We start from the raw sequence: 19,334 nt of genomic DNA, 5'->3' as shown, positions 1-19,334 counted from the left end.
ACTCCCAGGTGCTGGAGCTTTCAGAAAAGCGCCAGATATGAGACTTAAGGGTAAAACTCATGAGAGCTGGTAACATTGTGGGGTTTTTTTGTTTGTTTGTTTTTGTTTTTAAGCCCTTCCCGTCCCCTCCAATTGCATGGTAGATTTGAATTTAGGAGGCATGTGTGCGTGCATTGTGTTTACTGATGACTGCCCCTGGGCCTTGCTGCATTGTGTGTGACTTCTCAGGATTTCTGCTTCTCCTGCAGTCTCTGCCATGCTTGGTACAGCTGACAGGTCACATGCTCGCCTGGCTGAATAGTGCTATTATTGACAGGCCATGGGATTGAAGTTTCTTGCAAGCCCCACTAAGAGGCAAACCTTTCCAGAGTTTCTATTTCACGCTGCTGGGAGCTCCAAGGAGGGGGGTATCTGCTCGGAAAGGTTACACACCATGTGCGACAGGATGGGACGCTTTGGCCAGAGAGCTGAGCGTGGTGGGAAAAGTCCTAGGGAGCGGGAGAGAGGCAGTAAGTCAGAAGGAAGGAAAGATGGGCTGTTTTGGCAGTGGAGACAGAAGGCTTATTGATCAACTGGGTTCCTGGTTCATGGGGCCTCCTCTAAATCCTCGGGGTTTTATTGCTGCCTCTCTGTACGCTACTGACTCAGAAATGAGTTGACAATTGAGTGCGCTGCTAGGAAGCTCTTACTTTCTGTTAGACAGGGGAAGGGACATGATCAGTGTAGGCTTTTACAATCCTACTGATTCCTCTTGGGTTTTTTTTTCTCCCTTTTTGTTCCTCTTTCACCCACTCCTTCATTCTCTTCTCTCGTGTTCTCCTCATCTGTGACTCATTCTCTTCTGTGTTCAATCTGTACCTATTTCATACCTCTCACTTTCCCTCCATCTGATTCTCAATCATTCTCCATCCCCTCCCCACGTCTTTTCTCATATCTTCTAGCAGCCATCCACTGCATGGTGGGTTCCTGGGGCCCTTGGAGTGAGTGCAGCTCCCTGTGTGGAGTTGGTAACAAAGAGAGAACTCGGCAAGTCACAGTCCCACCCAGAAATGGAGGGACCCCCTGTCCAGACCTCAAGCAACGGAGAGGGTGCTTTGGGGAGAGCCCAGCGTGTGACACAGCTAAAGGTAAAGTGAAGCATTTACGGACATGTTTCTGCCATCGTCTGCATGTGTTAGAATACACCCATGATCCAGTGTCAGTTGTGGGGTTCGGCGCAGCTCGGATGTAACAGGAGCTGCTTTGCTCTGTGCAATCCCAGCACTATCCCTGTAATTACAACAAAGAGTTTAAGGGCAGATTTACAAGGGGGAGAGATTCGTTTTTTAAGATCTGCAACTTCAGCTATGAGAATAGTATTGCTGGGGTCGATGTATCATACATCAAATTTCTGTGGTGGCTCCACTGTTGTAGTCAATGGGAGAAACTCTTTCCCCATCAACTGCCCTTACTCCTCCCGACCCAGTGGAGTGCCAGAGATGATGGGGGACACCATCAGTATTTGATTTAGTTGGTCTTTACTAGATCTGCTAAATCAAATGCTGGATGATCCAGCCAGCATGGATTTGTAAAGAATAAATCATGTCAAACCAATCTGATAGCTTTCTTTGATAGGATAACGAGTCTTGTGGACAAGGAAGAAGCGGTGGATGTGGTATACCTAGACTTTAGTAAGGCATTTGATACGGTCTCGCATGCTATTCTTATCAATAAACTAGGCAAACACAACTTAGATGGGGCTACTATAAATTGGATGCATAACTGGCTGGATAACCATACTCAGAGAGTAGTTATTAATGGTTCACAATTCTGCTGGAAAGGTATAACTAGTGGAGCTCCGCAGCGGTCTGTTTTGGGACCAGCTCTGTTGAATATCTTCATCTAGGATTTAGATAGTGGCATAGAAAGTTCGCTTAAGTTTGCAGATGATACCAAGCTGGGAGGGGTGGTGACTGCTCTGGAGGATAATTCAAAACGATCTGGACAAATCGGAGAAACGGTCTGAGGTAAACAGGATGAAATTTAATAAAGACAAATACCAAGTGCTCCACTTAGGAAGGAACAATCAGTTTCACACATACAGAATGGGAAACGACTATCTAGGAAAGAGTACGGCAGAAAGGGATCTAGGGGTCATAGTGGACCACAAGCTGAATGAGTCAGCAGTGTGATGCTGTTGCAAAAAAAGCAAACATGATTCTGGGATGCATTAACAGGTGTGTTGTGAGCAAGACACGAGAAGTCATTCTTCCTCTCTACTCTGCACTGGTTAGGCCTCAGTTGGAGCATTGTGTCCGGTTCTGGGCACCACATTTCAAGAAAGATGTGGAGAAATTGGAGAGGGTCCAGGGAAGAGCAATGAGAATGATTAAAGGTCTAGAGAACATGACCTATGAAGGAAGGCTGAAAGAATTGAGTTTGTTTAGTTTAGAAAAGAGAAGATTGAGGGGGGACATGATAGCAGTTTTCAGATATCTAAAAGGGTGTCATAAGGAGGAGGGAGAAAACTTGTTCATCTTGGCCTCTCGGGATAGAACAAGAAGCAATGGGCTTAAACTGCAGCAAGGGAGGTTTAGGTTGGATGTTAGGAAAAAGTTCCTAACTGTCAGGGTGGTCAAATACTGGAATAAATTGCCCAGGGAGATTGTGGAATCCCCATCTCTGGAGATATTTAAGAGTAGGTTAGATAAATGTCTGTCTTGGATGGTCTAGACAGTATTTGGCCCTGCCATCAGGGCAGGGGACTGGACTCAATGACCTCTCGAGGTCCCTTCCAGTCCTAGTATTCTATGATACTTTGATCGATCTCTAGATAAGTATAAACAAGGCTCAGTTGTAAGAGGACATCGGTTTTAAAGTTGAGCAGAAAATGGTCCCTGTTAGTATGCAGGTTAAACACAGATTGCCTGCCCATTGCACATAGTAAACTGGGTTATAATGAAACTGGAAAAACGATAGGATGCCTCACCTGGACTGGGAATTACAAATGAGTCACAACACTTGATGACAACATAGCAAATTAGGTCTCCAGTGTGGTTACGGTAGTTCCAATATGTAGGGTATAGATCCTTAGTTGTGTTCCTTCTAACTGAATAACAATGCTTTAGCCCCAATATTAGTAGTAATTAATAATATCTAGCTCTTCTATAGCACTTTGTATTAGTAGGTTTCAAAGTGCTTTACAAATAAGGTCAGTACTTTATCCCCATTTTACAGATGAAAAAATGGAGGCACAAAGTGATGGAATTACTTGTTTATGGTCACCCAGAAGATTAGTCCTGTTCTCAATACAGAGCTCTATCCATTAGGGAACACCGCCTCCCCTTTAAACAGCTCCATTTAATTTAGCTCCCTTCTTCACTTCTCATTGAAATGATGCAATCACCAGATTCCCTGACTTTGGCCGCAGTTGTAGCTTGGGTAGTTAGGTAGCTCAGAGGGGTCCACAGGTACTGACAACCTGCTGGTATCCACACAGTTCACCTTATTTTCATTCTCTAGGAGACCATGAGAAACTCAACCTGTGTGGCTCATTTTCCTGTGCTGCACTTTAAAAAGCTGAAGATGTCTTATTGCGTGTACTTTCATGGTCCATATCTGAATGCCTCATAGGCTTGTCTGTGCCTTTCCTTGCAGTCCCTCTGTGAGGCAGGCCTGTGCGGTCAGGGATGGGGAACAGAGGCAGAGAGACAGGTGTCTTGCCTAGGGTCACCCAGGCTATATCTACACTGGGAAATTATTTTGAAATAACTCCCAAAATAACTCTTTTGAAATAGCACATCCACACTACAAGGCAGCATCTAAATAGCACAGAATTATATTGAAGTAGCATCCACACTGATTGGAGCCTGAATCACATTTAAAGCCCCTGGAAGCTACAGTCACTTCCTGTAGCTGCTTCCTAAGGCTAGCTAAGACTCCTGCTTCAAGGGACTCCCCCCTACTGTTTCATCTCACACTCCTCTTCTCCACGGCCTACCTCCTCGAGGGGCATCCAGCTCATGCCGCGTGCTCTGCTTGTGGATGCCACAGCACTCCAGCTCTTGGGCCCTCTGCTGTGCCCCATGGGGCAGTTTATGCACTAATAGGGCCCACATGGTACTGTAAGAGGACGACAGCCATCATGGACAGGGGCACCTCCTCGCCTAGGCCCTGGCACTCCTCATGCACCAAATTCCCCTTGATCCTTCCCTGCACACTGTGGAATGCCGCTTCTGGTGAAAGGAGACCAGTTCTGATGGCTGGGACCGTCCTGCAGCAATGGGATGACCAGCAGTAGTTCTAGAACTTTTGCGTGCATGGTCACATTAAAATCACTGTTTGCAGTTTGTGTTATTCCTTTCCCTCCTTTCCCACGCTTTTCCCAGAGCCTGAGATCAGTCACCAAACCTGTGTCCACACATGGGCCATGCCCCTCCTAATTCACTTTCTGTGCTCTTTTAGCTCGGTCTCTGTGACTGAACCCTTCTGCTGGGTGTTGTGGGGTTTTTTATCCTTTGTTCTTTTGACAGCGGTGGCTAAGATTTTGCCAGATTCCTTTAAAAGGGACTTTAAGGACCCTTGGAGAAGACCTCACATGCTGGCGAAGGAAAAGCAGCCAAGGTAAGCGGTGTGCATTGTTGAAGGGCTCGTGGAGCATGCTGTCCCTTCTCAGCAGTGCTTGTGGCAGAAAGAATCACTCCAACTCAGCTCAGCCTGAATCTTAGGAGACCTGCAGAATACATGCCACCGTCTGGTGTGGAAAGTATAAGACAGTGACTGACCCTGAAAGCCTCCCCAGATACTCTTGGGAAATCAGAATTGTATCTGGGCTCTTCTCAGACACATTTAAAATTACACTGTTCCAGCACTGTTAAATGTGCCATAAGCACCAATCCTGTATTGTCCTCTGGGAGAGGGACTGCATGATCTAGTTAGTAGGTATCTGACTTCTGTGATTCCAGTGGGGCCATTAGCTGAGCTATGTTCGGGCTCCCACAGACATGATGGAGTTAAATGAGGGACCTTTCTTTGAGGTGCCGGGAGTGAAATAGAGCTGTGGGAATCCTCCTGCCATTAAAAGGAATGACACTCTGTGCCAAGGGGTGTCTTCAGAGGCATCGCATGCGCCCAGTTTGGAGGGGAGGGTTGTTGCCGTCTCCCTTTCGGTGCCTCAAGTGAGGCATCTGGACTCACGTTTGGGTCCAGTCCACCTCAGCATGTGTTAAAGTCCTTTCTGTTTCAATGCTTTGCTAAACTGAGGCATTGCACAGTTCAGTTAGCGGCCTGTTTCAGAGGCTCTGACCTCCCAACAGCCTCCAGTGCAGTCTGGGAGAGTGGCAAGTCCTCAGTGTTTCTGAAAACCAGGCTGCATCATCTGTAGGTAAAGATGATGGCTGTGGAAGCCTAACTTTAGGTACCCAAGTGAGAAATGTTGGTGAAAGAGGTTGCACAAATCTCCATCCCTGTTTCCACTGAGTCTGGAGCAGAACAGAAATAAAGCATAAAAGGTTAAGCACTTGGGGGAATGTTCAGTATTGAAGAAAAACAGTGAAGGCTGCGGTGGGGGGAGGAAGGGAATGATAGGTCTTCAAATATGTAAAAGCTGTTTTATAAAGGGGCCAGAGCTCTTCATATCGAGGGAAGGTAGGGCAAAATAACAGGCTTAATCAACAGTAAAGGAAACTTTAGGTTAGATATTAGGGAAAAACAGAATTACTGAAGCAGGTTTCTGAAGTTTGTGGAATCCCTGTCAATGTCGATTTCTTAAAAACAGGTTAGACAAACACCTATGAGGAACAGTCTAGGTTTCCACAGAGAGGGCTATGGATTAGCTAACATCTCACGGTCCCTTCCAGTCCTACATTTCTGTGATTCTGTGCAGTAGAGCTAGGAGAGCTAATCTAACCTGTCTACTCCCTGGATCCCTGCAAACAGGTATAGCCTTCATTCTTCCCTTCTGAGCCCTTGGGAGCATCATCCATTTCATTTCCATGAAGGTGTCGGGCTACTATTGGCCCTTTATATCCTCCCTAATTGAGTCTCCCCCGCATTTCGGTGTGTTACCTGATCAGAAGGGTCTGCCTCACTAGAGAGGCAGCAGAGGTCTGCAGTGATGTAATCTGATTAGTCAGGGTCAAGTCTAGTGTTTCCCATTTTCCCCTTTGCTGCATTGCCGCTCTTTACTTAACTGCCCCGGGCTTTGGCATGGCATTGACTTGTAAGCTGTTGAGGCAGGTCCTCTGGCTTCCTGAGGCTTTCCTACCTGCTGCCCACACCAGCCCTGAACCTGGTAACCTCTGGATTAGCTAATGGAGCAATGATGACATTGACTGGAGAATTACTTGCCAATCTCCTTGGCTGGAGGCTGGATCTGGACCATGCCTGGTTGCAGTTAGGGAACATGCATGCCGTTGACTTGGCAGCACAGCGCAGGCTGCAACACTCCTCCCCACCCCTAGTTGCAAAAATAAAAAGCAGAAGAATGGCTCTTGCGCAAGAGGGAGTTTTGCGCAAAAGCCTCTTGTGCATAAAGCAAGGGGGAGGGTGCTAATTAATTATGCAAATGAGGCACAGCAATATTCCATGCTTAGCCTCATTTGCATATTTCTTGCGCAAAACAGGTGCAGTATAGACATAGCCTAAGCAAACAGAACATTTCCCCCACAAATGCAAACCTCTCTTCTTCCACTGGCCACCCCTGCCCTTCTGGGACAGAAACCTATTGCAGAGGGGAGTGCTGGCATCCAGACTAAGTCTCCCCTCTCCCTTTCCAGCTACTGCGTCTATTTCCGCCTGAAGCAGGTGGGAGCTGCCTGCCGCCTGCACTTGTGGAGCAGCCAGCTGCAGAAAGAGAGGCAGGTCTGTGTGGAGTGCCGTCGAGATGCTGTGGGCAGCACGGAAAGATGCGAGGGGGATGGGCTAGAACAAACCAGGTGAGTGGCTGAGGAGCAATGATTAGGGCTGTTGCTCAGGCCAAGGGACTGTCAATGCCAAGGAGAGAGTTTTGTCCTTATTTGGTTTCTCGCCTGCCCCATTCTCCATCCAGCTGGGAAACCCTCAAGCCTGGTGCCAGAATCCAAAACCCCATCTTCAGAGGGAGAGAGTAGATGCATCCTGCTTACTCCTGCGCCTGCCCACTAAGATTGGCCAGCATTCAGTCTCCTTGCAGAGTAGTCTCCTTGCAGAGTAGCCACCTGCACCATCCCAGCAAATGGGGTGGGAGGGGGGGAAGCACATACTCCCTGCATGCTCCAGCCCCTCGTGCCAGGGCCACGTTTCTAGCAGTGTGCGTCCAAGCTGTGCACAAAGGATAGGCAGCTTGGGCATGGCAGAATGCACAGGCAGCGGGAAAGGTGGAGAGGGAGGGGAGGGACCCCTGGAGATAGGGTAAAGGTAGCAGAGCCTGGAAGGCTAGGACAAGAAGCTAAGCTGGATCTGGAAAGCAGCCAGGGGCCAATGGGGTATTTGAAGCAGGGGATGACACAGTATGCCTCTCTCAGTGGGGACTATACAGCCTGAGCTGTGTCTCTGAAGACTTCCCTATGTCCTAAGACTTTCTCCTTTTTTGATCTCCCTTCACTGCAGAGAACTGAGACAGCCCTCCCCTGCCAGGGATAGCTCCACACAGGTTGTACCCTCTGGAGCCTGTTTATTTCACGCAACATCTGAAGGTTTCAGTAGCTGGAACCCCAGCGGCTGTTCTGGTTCATGTTGCACTGTGTGGGAGACAGTGTTGCCAGTTCTTCTGACTTTTATCATGAGTCTTGTGCTATTTGGCAGCTTCCTCAAAACACCAGCTCTTGCAGTCATGTGTGACGTTCAGCTTTCATTAAGAAAAATAAGCTGCTGTTCTGATCTTCATTTTTGCAGAGAAAAGCTCTAAAATGTGACTCTTAAATGTGCTCAGAAACCAGAAGGCAAATGAAAAGAACCCTAACTTATTAATTTTTACAATCTTACTATTTTTAAGCCAGTGACTCTTGCGGGGGGAGGAGGGAGGTCTGGGTCATGAACTGCTTTTGAACAGCTGGGGTTAGTAGTACTGGCTCGACTCATGGGCCACCCTTGCTCGTGGAACTGTGGTAGATTCTGAGAAATGGGAGATTAACCCAGTCCTGCCCATTGGCTGTGCTTCCAATTTCAGGACATTCTGGACTGCTACCACGATCGCTGGGTGCCAGGGCTCATGGATCCAGGAGTCTCTGCAAGAGAACTGTGTGTGTCCTCCACTGTCATTTATCTTTGTGTAGTCCTCTGTCAGACTAAGATGACACAACTTTTTCTGGCTATCGTGAAGGATGAACCTTCTCTGAAGTTCTTGCTACACTTTTTACCTCTTATCACTTTCATTAGACTCTTACACTTCCTATGAAATTACATTTTTGGCACATAACTATGTATCCTTTCAAAGCACAAGAATGTCTTCATTCTTTTTAACTTCATACCTCTGAAACCTTGCTACCTACCTCCAGCACTGCGACTAGAATAGAAGACCACTCTTTTTTTTTTTAACATTACTTTGCAGTGTTTATTAACAAAAGAAGAAAATTGCATTAGCCCTCTTTTTAAAGATTATTGTGCAAACATAAAGAGAAGACACTTTGCTAGAACTTCAGCACCAAGGTTAACCATGGAAGAACATTGGAATGAGGCCAAATCTGAGCGAGGAAGTGATGTCATAGTTACTTGGGATGACACGGAATGGTGTTGTAGTTAGCTCTGGAACTGGTTCCAAAAAACCAAGTTGTTCAGTTGCTTTTTTCAGAGGAATGTGTGAATGAAATAAGCATGTTTAGGATTAGCCAGAGTTTTTAAAATGCTACTTTTCTTCTTGGCTAATGAGCTTTTAAAGATTATTAGTGCTTTTCACTTGATACTTGGGTGATTCAAAGAAGGTGATGTACTACGTGTTCCTTAATTTCCTGGGGTATGTCTACACAGCAGCGTTATTTTGGAATAACTGACATTATTCTGAAATAACATAGTGTGCGTCTACACAACAAGCCTTTATTTCAAAATAATGTCGAACTGGAGGACTTCTTATTCTGACTCCTGTAACCCTCATTTCATGAGGAGTAAGGGAAGTCGAAGGAAGAGTATTCTTCCTTCAACTTCCTGCTGTGTAGACAGTGCCAAAAGCCGAATTAAGCTATTTCGACTTAAGCTATGCAGTTGATGTAGCTGAAGCTGCGTAGCTTAATTTGACTTTTTAAACTAAGTTGCTTTTTAAACGTGCTCCCCTCAGACTAGCTCCCTCCTGGCACCCCACACTGCTGCTAGTCCTGCCCCCGGGGACTATAGAATAGGCGACTAACCGATAAGAATTCATCAGGTTTACTCGACTATTCAATTAACTGATATTTAACGTCCCTACTTCTTTCTTGGGAAAAGTTCAGAAAATAGCATAAAAGGGTGTTTTTCCACTTGTCATTGTAATGCTTTAATATGAGCGATGTATCTAAATATGTATGATCTGTCTCCCAATAATATAACAGCTGTAACCTCTGCTTGTGAGTTACTGTCCGCTGAGAAATGGGACACATCTCAGGACCTTCAAGCTTTGTATTTACTGAATAGTGTTAGAGCTAAGTGCACTTTGGTCCTGAGTTTTCTGAAGCCTTTGGAGCTGCCTTCTGCAAATCTGAGGACTTGAAAAGCAAGTGGAAAATGGCTAACTGGTTATGTTGACTGTGGATCATGTCCCAGTCTCTGGGGACTTTGAAATAAATACATGAGAACTCTGTTTTTTCAGCCAAGGCAATCTAGGCTATTTTTGATGACAGAACCCTGGGATTACTCTCCCGGATCAGATCACAGGTGACTTTCCCCCTTCCCCGCCACGCTTCCTTGGGCCTCTTCTGGATGTGGCTCCTCCACAGGGTCCTCCCATAGCACCTTTATTCCTCAGATCATGCTCTGCTGACTCCTTCCTAAAGACCTTAAGTCTCCCAGGCTTTTTGACTTTTTGCAAATTACATAATTGAAAAATAAAACATCTCCCAGATGGGAAGAGGCCAGACAATCCAAAGCCGGATGACTGACCATTAGTCAAAGAGAATTCATGAATAAAGCAAATTGTTAGCTGCACCTTAATTTATCCATAGAACCACAGCCAGCCTTTTGTAATCTCTGGCTTTATGGATATGTTGCTTTTGGCTTGGCTGAAGAACACAGTAAGGGCCTGATTCTGTGTGATGCTGAGCACCCTTAACTCTTATTAATATTCCAGGTTTGACTCTATAGGGCCCAGCCTGCACCCATCAAAGTTTCCGTTGACTTCAGGGAGTTCTAGAACAAACCCTGTGTATACTTCTTTGCTGTCCTGTCACAGCATCCATTCCCACCAGAGAAAATGACCAGCTCTCCATTAGTCTTTTATTGTAACAGAAATAGCTCTATTGCAATGGACCATTACTGAGTATCAGTGAGCGGTTCCTGCTTTACCAGCGTGTGCCTTGGCTTTGCCTTGCTGTTTATGTACGAGAGACCATTCTCTGACAACAGTGTTCCCTTTGTCTGTCCACTGGGGTTATCTCTTCAGTATCTACTGCTCCGTTTGAGTTGATGGCTCCTGTTACTTCCTCCACCAGAACGTGTGTGTCCAAGTCATGGGCCATGCTCTCCTTTTTTAACATGGTTGTATCTGCTGGTCAGATCTGTTCTCATGAAGTCAGGTTCAAATCTCAGGTAAAACAAAACAACCCAACCTAGTCAGCACATAAGTACAGGCTTCCAACCAAACAGTGGGCTCTTGCCTCTATGTGTGTCACGTCCTTAAGAGAAGTTTAGTTATATGGTCCAACTATCAAGTTTCTTCTCCCTCCCCCACCCGACCCCCACCATCCTGACACATGTTATTTTTAGACAGAGATTTTTAAAAGCATCTTAGGGGAATTAGACACTAGTCTCCTGTTGACTTTTGTGGGTGTTGGGCTCCTAAATCACTTACTCCTTTGACATCCCAAGCTATAGATGTTCAGGCGAAAAGGAATGATTATGATCCAATCTTCTGCTTATGAACAATCTCTTCCAAGAATATTTTTTTTTAAGCACTGACCAACAGACTCCTTATATTTGTTGCTCTAAATTCCACCAAGATCCATTTAGCACAAGAGCTTGTTGCCATTTCTGTATGCACCAGATAATTGGTATTTGGGATTCACAGAGTACAACTAGACTGCAGGGGTGCTCCACTGCATCTGGGGTATGTGTTCGCTTTTTTGTGGGGGAAGACCAAATGCGCTCTTTCAGAAGCCCCTGTATTCTTCGTTCCATGAGGAAGAAGGGGGCTGTTGAAAGAGGGTTTTTTTTCCAAAATTTGGCCCAGTCTAGGCCTCTTCTGAAAAGCCTCTTCTGACAAAAGTATCGGAAAAAGATATGCAAAATGCAAAGCATATTTTGCATATCTTTTTCTGATAGATCCTCGCAGTCTAGACCTACCCAGACTGTTGCTCTCATCTCTTCTGAAATGAGCCCATTTCTGGAGTGAAACAAAGAGTATGTGGGGTGAAAACAGGAATGGCTTCTTTCAGTTTTTAATACTGTAGTAATTGTTCTAATTCTTATTACTTCATGTATAGACAGCCATATCATATGCCATAATTTGCTGTAGCACAATAACATTTACTTAAGTTATTTTGAATAAAGATGGTAGGAAACCTAAGGTTCATGGTTAGATACATTTCATGAGATTAATATTCTTGGCCATTATAATCACTCTTCTTCCTAGGATAAAAATGGATCATGTGACCAAAGATGACTCAGATCCTAGAGGGCTTTAAATTAGAAAAATATTGCATTTGAATTCTGATTAATGTTGGATGTTATGCCAATTTACTCCCATGACTCAACTATTCCATTATGTGGTTTTCTTAGCAGGCCACCTAACTAGTAATTTAGCTGGTTCCTGACTTATCTCTAAAACATAAGTAGTCCAACCAATCTGTAACATAATTAATTCCATAGTCTCCTGCTGCCAGAGCAGAGCATAGACCTGCCTAGTCCAACAAACTGCCCCTTGTGATGTTTTTGGCCTGAATTAAACTGAACTCCCCTAAAGTTCTGATTAATCTAATTTGAATACTTGTAACCCTAAGATCACCATGTGAAAGCAGTGCCTTTTGATAATCCATTATATTGCTCTGATGTTGCTTTCTGAGATGATGATTTAAAAGGGAATGGAGATGAGATAAGGTATAAGTTACATCACACACTTACTTTATAATTGCATTACTGTAACTCCCCCATCCACTCTTAAATGCAACATTTGTTAACCCCCCCCCCCCCACGCACACACACATGCACTTGTACATAATTTCTCTTTAAAGGGTAAGGGATGAGAATGTTATATACTAACAGCACGAATGCTTTAACATAAATATAGCTGTGTGTTACACCTTTGCTCTTAGGTGTGGTAAATAGGGATGCAGGGGGTGCGATAGCACCCTCCAGGTTTTGTAGCTGGCTTCCCTGCACCCAGGGGCCAGTCCCACTGTTGACCTGCTGCTGGCTCTGCCAGCCCCAGGTTCTAGCCTCTGAGTGGACCTTCTTCCAGCTTTGCTACCCCCTGGAGGCCTGCTGTGCCCACAGGCTCTGCAGCTTGCTATCCCTGGGATCCAGGCCACTGACCCTGGGGGCTCTGCTGCCACTTGGGGTCCCACCACTGGCCTGGGGTCTCTGGCCCTCTAGCTGTGACTAGGTTGCTGGTTCTCCCGGATTGGACCACTGGAGGTGATGGCATGTGTTATGTCTGGTCTGGGAGAGCTGGTGACCTTAGGTGTGTTAATATTGCAATGGTGGCAGCATTACGTATGTAGAAAGGATAAACAACTCATCTGGCTTATCACAAATGTGTTTCTAAATTGGTCAGTTTGCTTGGCCTTGACACCCATCTGTGACAGTCAAGCTCCATTATATAGTGGCAGCATCCTTTTCGCAACAGCTTTTGCTCTCAAAAGAGCATTTTTATATGGTCCGTTCAGATTGGCAAGTTCTTGAAAATCTGGTGTCACAAAATGAATCTTTAGGGGCTTCCAGTTTTGAAAACACATTTAATTCATGAATTACTTCATCCCAAAATGGATTTACCCTCCAGTACGATCAAAGCATGTGGAACCAATTATTGTCCAGATCCTTTACAGCTCTTTGAGTCATATTCTCTGTTACCCGAATCACTCTTTCTTCCATACTGGGGTCCAGCCAATCCTAATGTGACCACGGTGATATGTTCCTGGGCATGCAGAGTGTAGAAGGCTGTGCCTCTCTAGAGCTTCCTCTGGGAGGGAGGACATGATGTTCATGTAGCTGAGCCTGGAGTCCAGCCCTCTGGACCCTTACAACAGTCAACAACCAAGCCAGGCAGCACTGCCATGAGGCTATAAGCTATCCCTGGCTCAGAGAATCTTTTGCCAGTTTCTCCAGGCCAGCTGCTCTGTTACAGTGAATAACCTCTATGAGGAGTATGGTGTGACTGCTCCTCCATGAGGTGCCCCTTTCTAATCTGTCTTTGGAAGGTGCTGCATTTAGGAAAAAGACAAGACACAGCCACAATGTTCCATGCTATCCCAGATCTGACATGCTACCGCCTCAATTACAGCAGGGGTTCTTGAACCATCTTGCAAGCAGGCTGCAGGCTCGGGGCTTGCTCTGCCCTGCAGCAGAGAGCCTGTGCCCACCCACATTATGGGAGCACCAGTGTTGACTTCCCCTGGGGAGGGGGAAGGGCGAGTCTTGCAGGCTGGACTTGGCTTGCTGGGGAAGGAAGTGGCTTCACATGCAGCTGCTCCCCCTTTCCCTGGCTGGGAAAAGGGAGTGCAGGAAACTTTTTACCTGGAGGTTTTCCCTGCTGCTCCCATTGGTCAGAATCATGACCAATGGGAGCAAAGGGGATGGTGCCTGGGAACAGCAGGAGGCCTGAAGCCAGGTAAGTACCTCGCCATTTCCCTCATGCCTAGACCCTGCACCCCATTCCCATCACATATCCTAACTCCCTAGATACCCTATGCCTGTACCATGTTCCTAATCCCTCTCCACCTCTCAGGCTCTCTATCCTGCTCCTGCACTCTCCTTCCCACTCAGACCTTCACCCTTAGCCCACTCCTGCACCCTGCCTCCTGGCTGGACTCTGCACCCTTACCTCCTCTCTGCACCTCTTTTGTCATCATGGGTGGTTGGCTGGTGGTCTGTGGACAGGTTTGCATTGAGCAGGATCAGCTGTGGGCCAAGAAGTTTGAGTACCACTGAATGACAGGCATGTGCAGTAAGAAAACCACCTGGCCCAAAGGGTCACTGTGTCATGGCCGCACAAAGCATCCTGCCAGCTGCGCTCTATGTGCCATTCAGCTGGTATGTGGAGTCCACCTGCTTTGGCCAGCTCAGCGCTATGCTTTGTTGCCTTGAAACGGTCCATGGGAGAAAGTGCTGTGTCAGCCCTATCCTTTGACCTAGCTTAACCTTCACCATGGCCTTGTCTCAGGCTTGTCACAGGCTGACCTGACTGTCTTTGACTCAGAGCCTGATCAGCCCTGACAGCAGAGATTGCTGGGATTAGCAGTGCTGAACGAGGGAGGAGACAGTCCAGACCTCAGGACCATTCTCACATAACTGGCTCCAATACTTAGCTGCAGGTGAGAGAACTGGCTCAACCCCTTGTGTACTGGAGCTCCACGTAGCTCAGATGGATGGTGGAGGGCACTGCAGAAGGGAGAAAGCGAAAGCTGGGCCCCCACAGAGGGTTTAGCAAAGGGGGTGGGATGTCAGAGATGATGTATCTTGGGGAGACCTGAGAAGGAGATGGGGCTGAGGGGGAGAAGCGTGTTTGACTCCCAGACAGATTAGGCCTCTCCTAGGAACGGACCAGGAGCATAAAGCTTGTTGGGGGTTGCGTTGAGGTCCAAATGTAGACCTAGTCCTGGCTGCTGTCCCTCGTAGGGTTCCCCAAGGAGTGGTTGTCTCACGTGGATTCTCCCAATGATAACTTTGCACACAGGTGCCTAGCTGTGTTGGCATGCTTGCCATGCTGGGTGAGATCACGCAGAGTTGCAAATTTACGAAGGGCACTTTTTTTGCTTCTGTCCCTACCCCCCAGAGCTGGCCCACAACATTTTGGCACCTGAGGCGGGGAGCTCAAATGACGCCCCCTCGCTTGGGCCAAAACTTTGAAAGGTCTCAATTCTGCATTTTTCTTGTTCTACTCCTCTCATGGTACTGTACAGAGAATACATGTGCACCAGCACCAGACACAATTTTTCTACACTCTGGGTCCTAATGGTGCTCCTCTCCCACCACCCCCACACAGTATAGCACCTGAGGCAATTGCCTCAGTTCTCATGGTAAGGCCAGTCCTCCCCTCCCCCCCCAACCAAAACCAGTCCCCTTAGAAGTGAGCCGTGCAAAGATGAGGGCTTATAAAGCCTAGTGGGAGAGGAGGCGCTGAAATACTCCCAACCTCCCTCTGGCTGCAGTCATGCAGGCTGGAGTTTGGCAGCTGGCCCTGAGCTCCCCAGCCAGCCCAGCATTCCAGACCGTTTAACACTGCCGTATTCCCAGACAGAAATGAAAATGTCAACACATCCAGGCCTGTGAACACAGCTCAGTTCGTCAAGAGTAACATTGTTCAAACACGGCACTTACAAAAGGCCAGCACGTTGAGGCCAACATTTTCAGACCTGGGTGCGTAGCCGTAGGCTTTTAAATCCAAATGCAAAAGTCTGAGTCCTGCTCTTTTTGTGCTCCTGGTATGTATTCAAGTTTGAACACACTGGCTTCTACCTTTCAGTGCTCCAGTTTCCCCAGGATCACAGAGCTTGCAGATGGACACAGCTGCCTACCAGGTCAGTTAGTCCAACTCTAACAATGGTCGGTATGGTGACAGCACATAAAGCCCCCTGGCAAGCCAGCATCCTCTCTGTGCTTGGCTTTGCAAAGCCATAGAGTACTGGATGGTTCCTCAGAGTGTGTGAAAATTGTCCTGTGCCACTAAGCATGATCAGGCTGGGAGGACAGAGCAAGAGGATGAGTGTTGCCTGTAGTCCCAGGGCTGGGAGAGCTCCAAGTATCGCATTGGCTGTACAATGTCCTGCTTCGGCAGGAGAGCCTGAGCGAGAAGCCAATCGTCTATTGCTTAGGGCACTCCATGAGGAGGGAGACAGCACTTCCAGTCCCTGCTCAAAATCAGGCAGAGCAGTGGTTTGAATCAGGGTTTTCCACATCCCAGCTGCATGTGCCAGTCAATGATGCAATGAGTGCACATTGCTTTTATTTTCCTGGAGTCAGGATGCCCCTGTCTTAGATGCCACATTTCAGGAGAGGGTATACAGCTGAGAAACACAAGCAGCAGGTGCCTCCGTCCAGCCAATTGGTCAGGCACCCAACTACCTTGGAAGAGCTGGGTTTAAGAGATGTTAAAAGTTAACCCATTAATCAGTAAGCATATGCCTTACTGGTATGCTTACCAGCTAAGTGGAGCCTTCCCCTCATGCCAGCCCAACCAGAGGAGCTGCTGCAGGCTGGAGCTGTCCCCTCTGCCTTCAGCCAGTGGTATTTAACCAGTTAACTATTCTGGGTGGTTTTTATGTGCCTCGTTTAAGCTCTGCTCCATCTGCAGCATTTTCTATTGGTGGCTGCCCTTCATGATATGTCTATACTATGGGAGAATGGAACTGTGGCCCGCCCATCGATCCAGCTGGATTGCAGCTAGCTCAAGTGACATTAGGAAAGGGCTGGCAGCGCCTCCCAAAAACAACTCCTACGGGGATCCTGGCAGTGTTCCCTGTAAGCTGAGTGCTTGGATGGCTACCCAGGAGCAATTCAAATGCAATCCAGCTGATTAGCAGAGTGCCCACAGCCAGAAGCATGTGTTTCTATTGGTGGTGCACATGCTGCCATGCCTGCCTGCACGTAATATTTACTCTGCACAGAGTGGGGAACATTGAACCCTGGCTAGGTGTAGTCCATCCTGCCAGATCTGCACTGCTGCGGTTACGCAGAGGAGCTCAGTGTAGGCTGGCTGGGATATGGCTGCTCTCTCAGCTTGCAATGGCAGTGCAGACATGGCTGTGCATCACTGGCTTCACAGAATCCGTGCTTTAGGCACCTGATTAACCCCGTGCAATGCAGGAGGAGCTTGTGTGGCTAGCTCAGGGCTGAGAGTTCTACCAGGGAGCAGAGCAGGTTGGCGCAGGGACACCTCTACCAGAATGACTCTGCCCTCAAGATGCCACTGCATCCCCAGGGCTTTCTGCAGATGGCCAAAGGGAAGCACCTTAGCACGTAAGGGTGCTCAGCAGCCAGCATACCCATTATGTAACTGCTAAATGATCAGACCCCAATGCTTTTGCTGTGCTCTGTGCCTTGGGGGTGAGGCACAGACACCTCCTGGGGTGGGGAGAGCAGGCTTAAGCTTGTCTTATCCCAGCACCTCATTAACATCACAGGCATGTCCTGTTACCAAAGGCAGCTCTCTCCAGGCCAGGAGCTGCCCTGTCTCAGTGAATGACTCTGTTGGATGGCAGAGCACTCCATGCAGGCTGCTAAAGCAAAGCAAGGAGCAGGCTTCTCAGTGATGGGCAGTCTGATGGGTCCAAGGAGCCAGAGACTCACCATCTGGAGCTAGCAGTACAGGGCCCGATCTGCTCCCCAAAGCCACTCAACTCCCATTGGCTTAAATGGAGGGGATTGGGCCACACGGAATCAGGCCATAAGGGAACATCTATGTAAAGTGCCTAGCTCATATGCTTGCACTAGCTGCAGCATGCGTCCTGGGTCTGGCGGGGTCCTGTGGCTAAGAAATGATTTCCCAAGTCAGAAAAACCTTGTTCTCGCACTCAGGGCTTAGCCCACTGATGCTCCACTGGGAAATGCTTGTGATTTAACACCATCACTCTGCCATAGCAACCTCTAGCCCCTCCCTTTGGGGTGGCCCATCCCATACCTACTCTCCCCTCTCTATGGTTGGTCGCTTAGAAGAGCCTTTTCCCAGCCGGCCTGTCAAGGGCTGGCCCTTTAAATAGGGCAAAGCCATGCAGCTGCAGCCCAAATGGAACGACTTTGTGCTGGTTGCTGCCTTTCTCTCCCTCTGAGATGGTGAGTCCCCTTAGCGATTGCTGTGTGTTTGCTGAAGTGGGGTGCTCTCACAGCTGCACTGTGCTATTGACAAAGCAGCTCACTCAAGTTGCCAAAATTTCTTCTAAGAGCCTTTCATTTTTCCTAAATACTTTTCCTTGCCTGAAAACCCACTGGGCCAAATGCAGCCTTGATATAATGCCACTGAGTCCCCACACACTGGAATTACACCCAGAATTACTTTAGGACACTATGACAAACCCAGAGCATCTGGCTACAATAGCTTGGTGGAGGGCACATATACATGAAACTGAGGCTGTGGCTACACTGTAGTCTTCTTTGTGCAAATGAAGCATGGTGTGGAATATTGCCATGCTTCATTTGCATAATTAATTAGCAGCCTCTTTTGCACAAGAGGCTTTTGTGCAAAAAGAGCTGTGTAGCCGGCTCCTTTTTGTGCAAAACCCCCCTCTTGCGCAAGAGCTATTGGTCCTGAAAAAATGAGGAACGGCTCTTGCGCAAGAGGGGGTTTTTGCGCAAAAAAGCCGTCTACAAGCTCCTTTTTGCGCAGAAGCCTCGAGCAAAAGTGGCTGCTAATTAATTATGAAAATGAAGCACAGCGATATTTCACGCCACTCTTTATTTGCATACGTTTTTCCGGAAGAAGGCTCCAGTGTAGCCGTAGCCTGAGTGAATAGTTTTCTCTTTTCTGAGTCAACTGGCCAGGCATTGCTGCCATGGGATCAAGGCAGGCAGGCAAGCTCCTGGGGCCAATTAAAAGCGTGCCTGAATTCAGACCTGTTTGGGCCATTTTAATAGGCATCCCACTCAGCAAGAGCAGGGGCGGAGGCCAAGGACGGAGACTGAGGAGGTACAGAGAGACAGCTAAGGACTGGGAGTGTGGTAGAGGGCTGTGGAGGAACAGGAAGGATTGCTCAAGTACTAGGGAGGAGGTACTGGGAGGGATCATTTGAGGAAGTGGCCCAGGAAAAGGCCGCAAGACTGAAAGTGGAGGAAATGCTGCCAGTTGCTGCTGCCTTCAGGTCCCTAGGCCAGAATCCAGAGTAGTGGGTGGGCCTTCCAGTCCTTCCCACATCACTACAGAGCCTGCTCCTGAGATGGGGGACCTACAGAGGGATTTCACCCCAAACTATGAACTAGCTTATGATGAGAATGGCTCAAAAGGCTGTGACCTTTGCTTCTAGTAAAGGGCCCAAGGCTGTGGGGAAGGTCACAGCGAACCTCTGAGGCAAACACTAACTTCCAGGAAGCGCAAGATCCTTGGAACATGT

The 19,334-nt window shown here is 47.7% G+C and overlaps 2 protein-coding genes across 3 annotated transcripts in view; one reads left to right on the top strand and one right to left on the bottom strand.

The window, feature by feature from the left end:
• The window catches only part of LOC102456995 (somatomedin-B and thrombospondin type-1 domain-containing protein-like), a 30,367-nt gene extending 18,723 nt beyond the window's left edge, over positions 1 to 11,644 (top strand). The window contains exons 2-5 of one of the 2 annotated variants that reach the window (XM_075898243.1): positions 945 to 1,127; positions 4,512 to 4,602; positions 6,756 to 6,914; positions 8,126 to 11,644. In XM_075898243.1, coding sequence (XP_075754358.1) covers positions 945 to 1,127; positions 4,512 to 4,602; positions 6,756 to 6,914; positions 8,126 to 8,231 — 539 coding nt within the window. In that variant the 3' untranslated portion in view covers positions 8,232 to 11,644. Of the gene's footprint in view, positions 1 to 941; positions 1,128 to 4,511; positions 4,603 to 6,755; positions 6,915 to 8,125 lie in introns of both variants that reach the window. The other variant, XM_075898242.1, reaches the window with a different exon arrangement.
• The window catches only part of LOC102456426 (uncharacterized), a 61,636-nt gene that overhangs the window by 30,400 nt on the left and 11,902 nt on the right, over positions 1 to 19,334 (bottom strand). The window lies entirely within an intron of this gene.

The sequence above is a fragment of the Pelodiscus sinensis genome, chromosome 15 (genome assembly GCF_049634645.1).
Source record: "Pelodiscus sinensis isolate JC-2024 chromosome 15, ASM4963464v1, whole genome shotgun sequence".
NCBI classification, from domain to species: Eukaryota; Metazoa; Chordata; order Testudines; family Trionychidae; genus Pelodiscus; species Pelodiscus sinensis.
The sequence above is the reverse complement of the archived record's forward strand: the minus strand, read 5'-3'. Positions and strand labels throughout refer to the sequence as shown.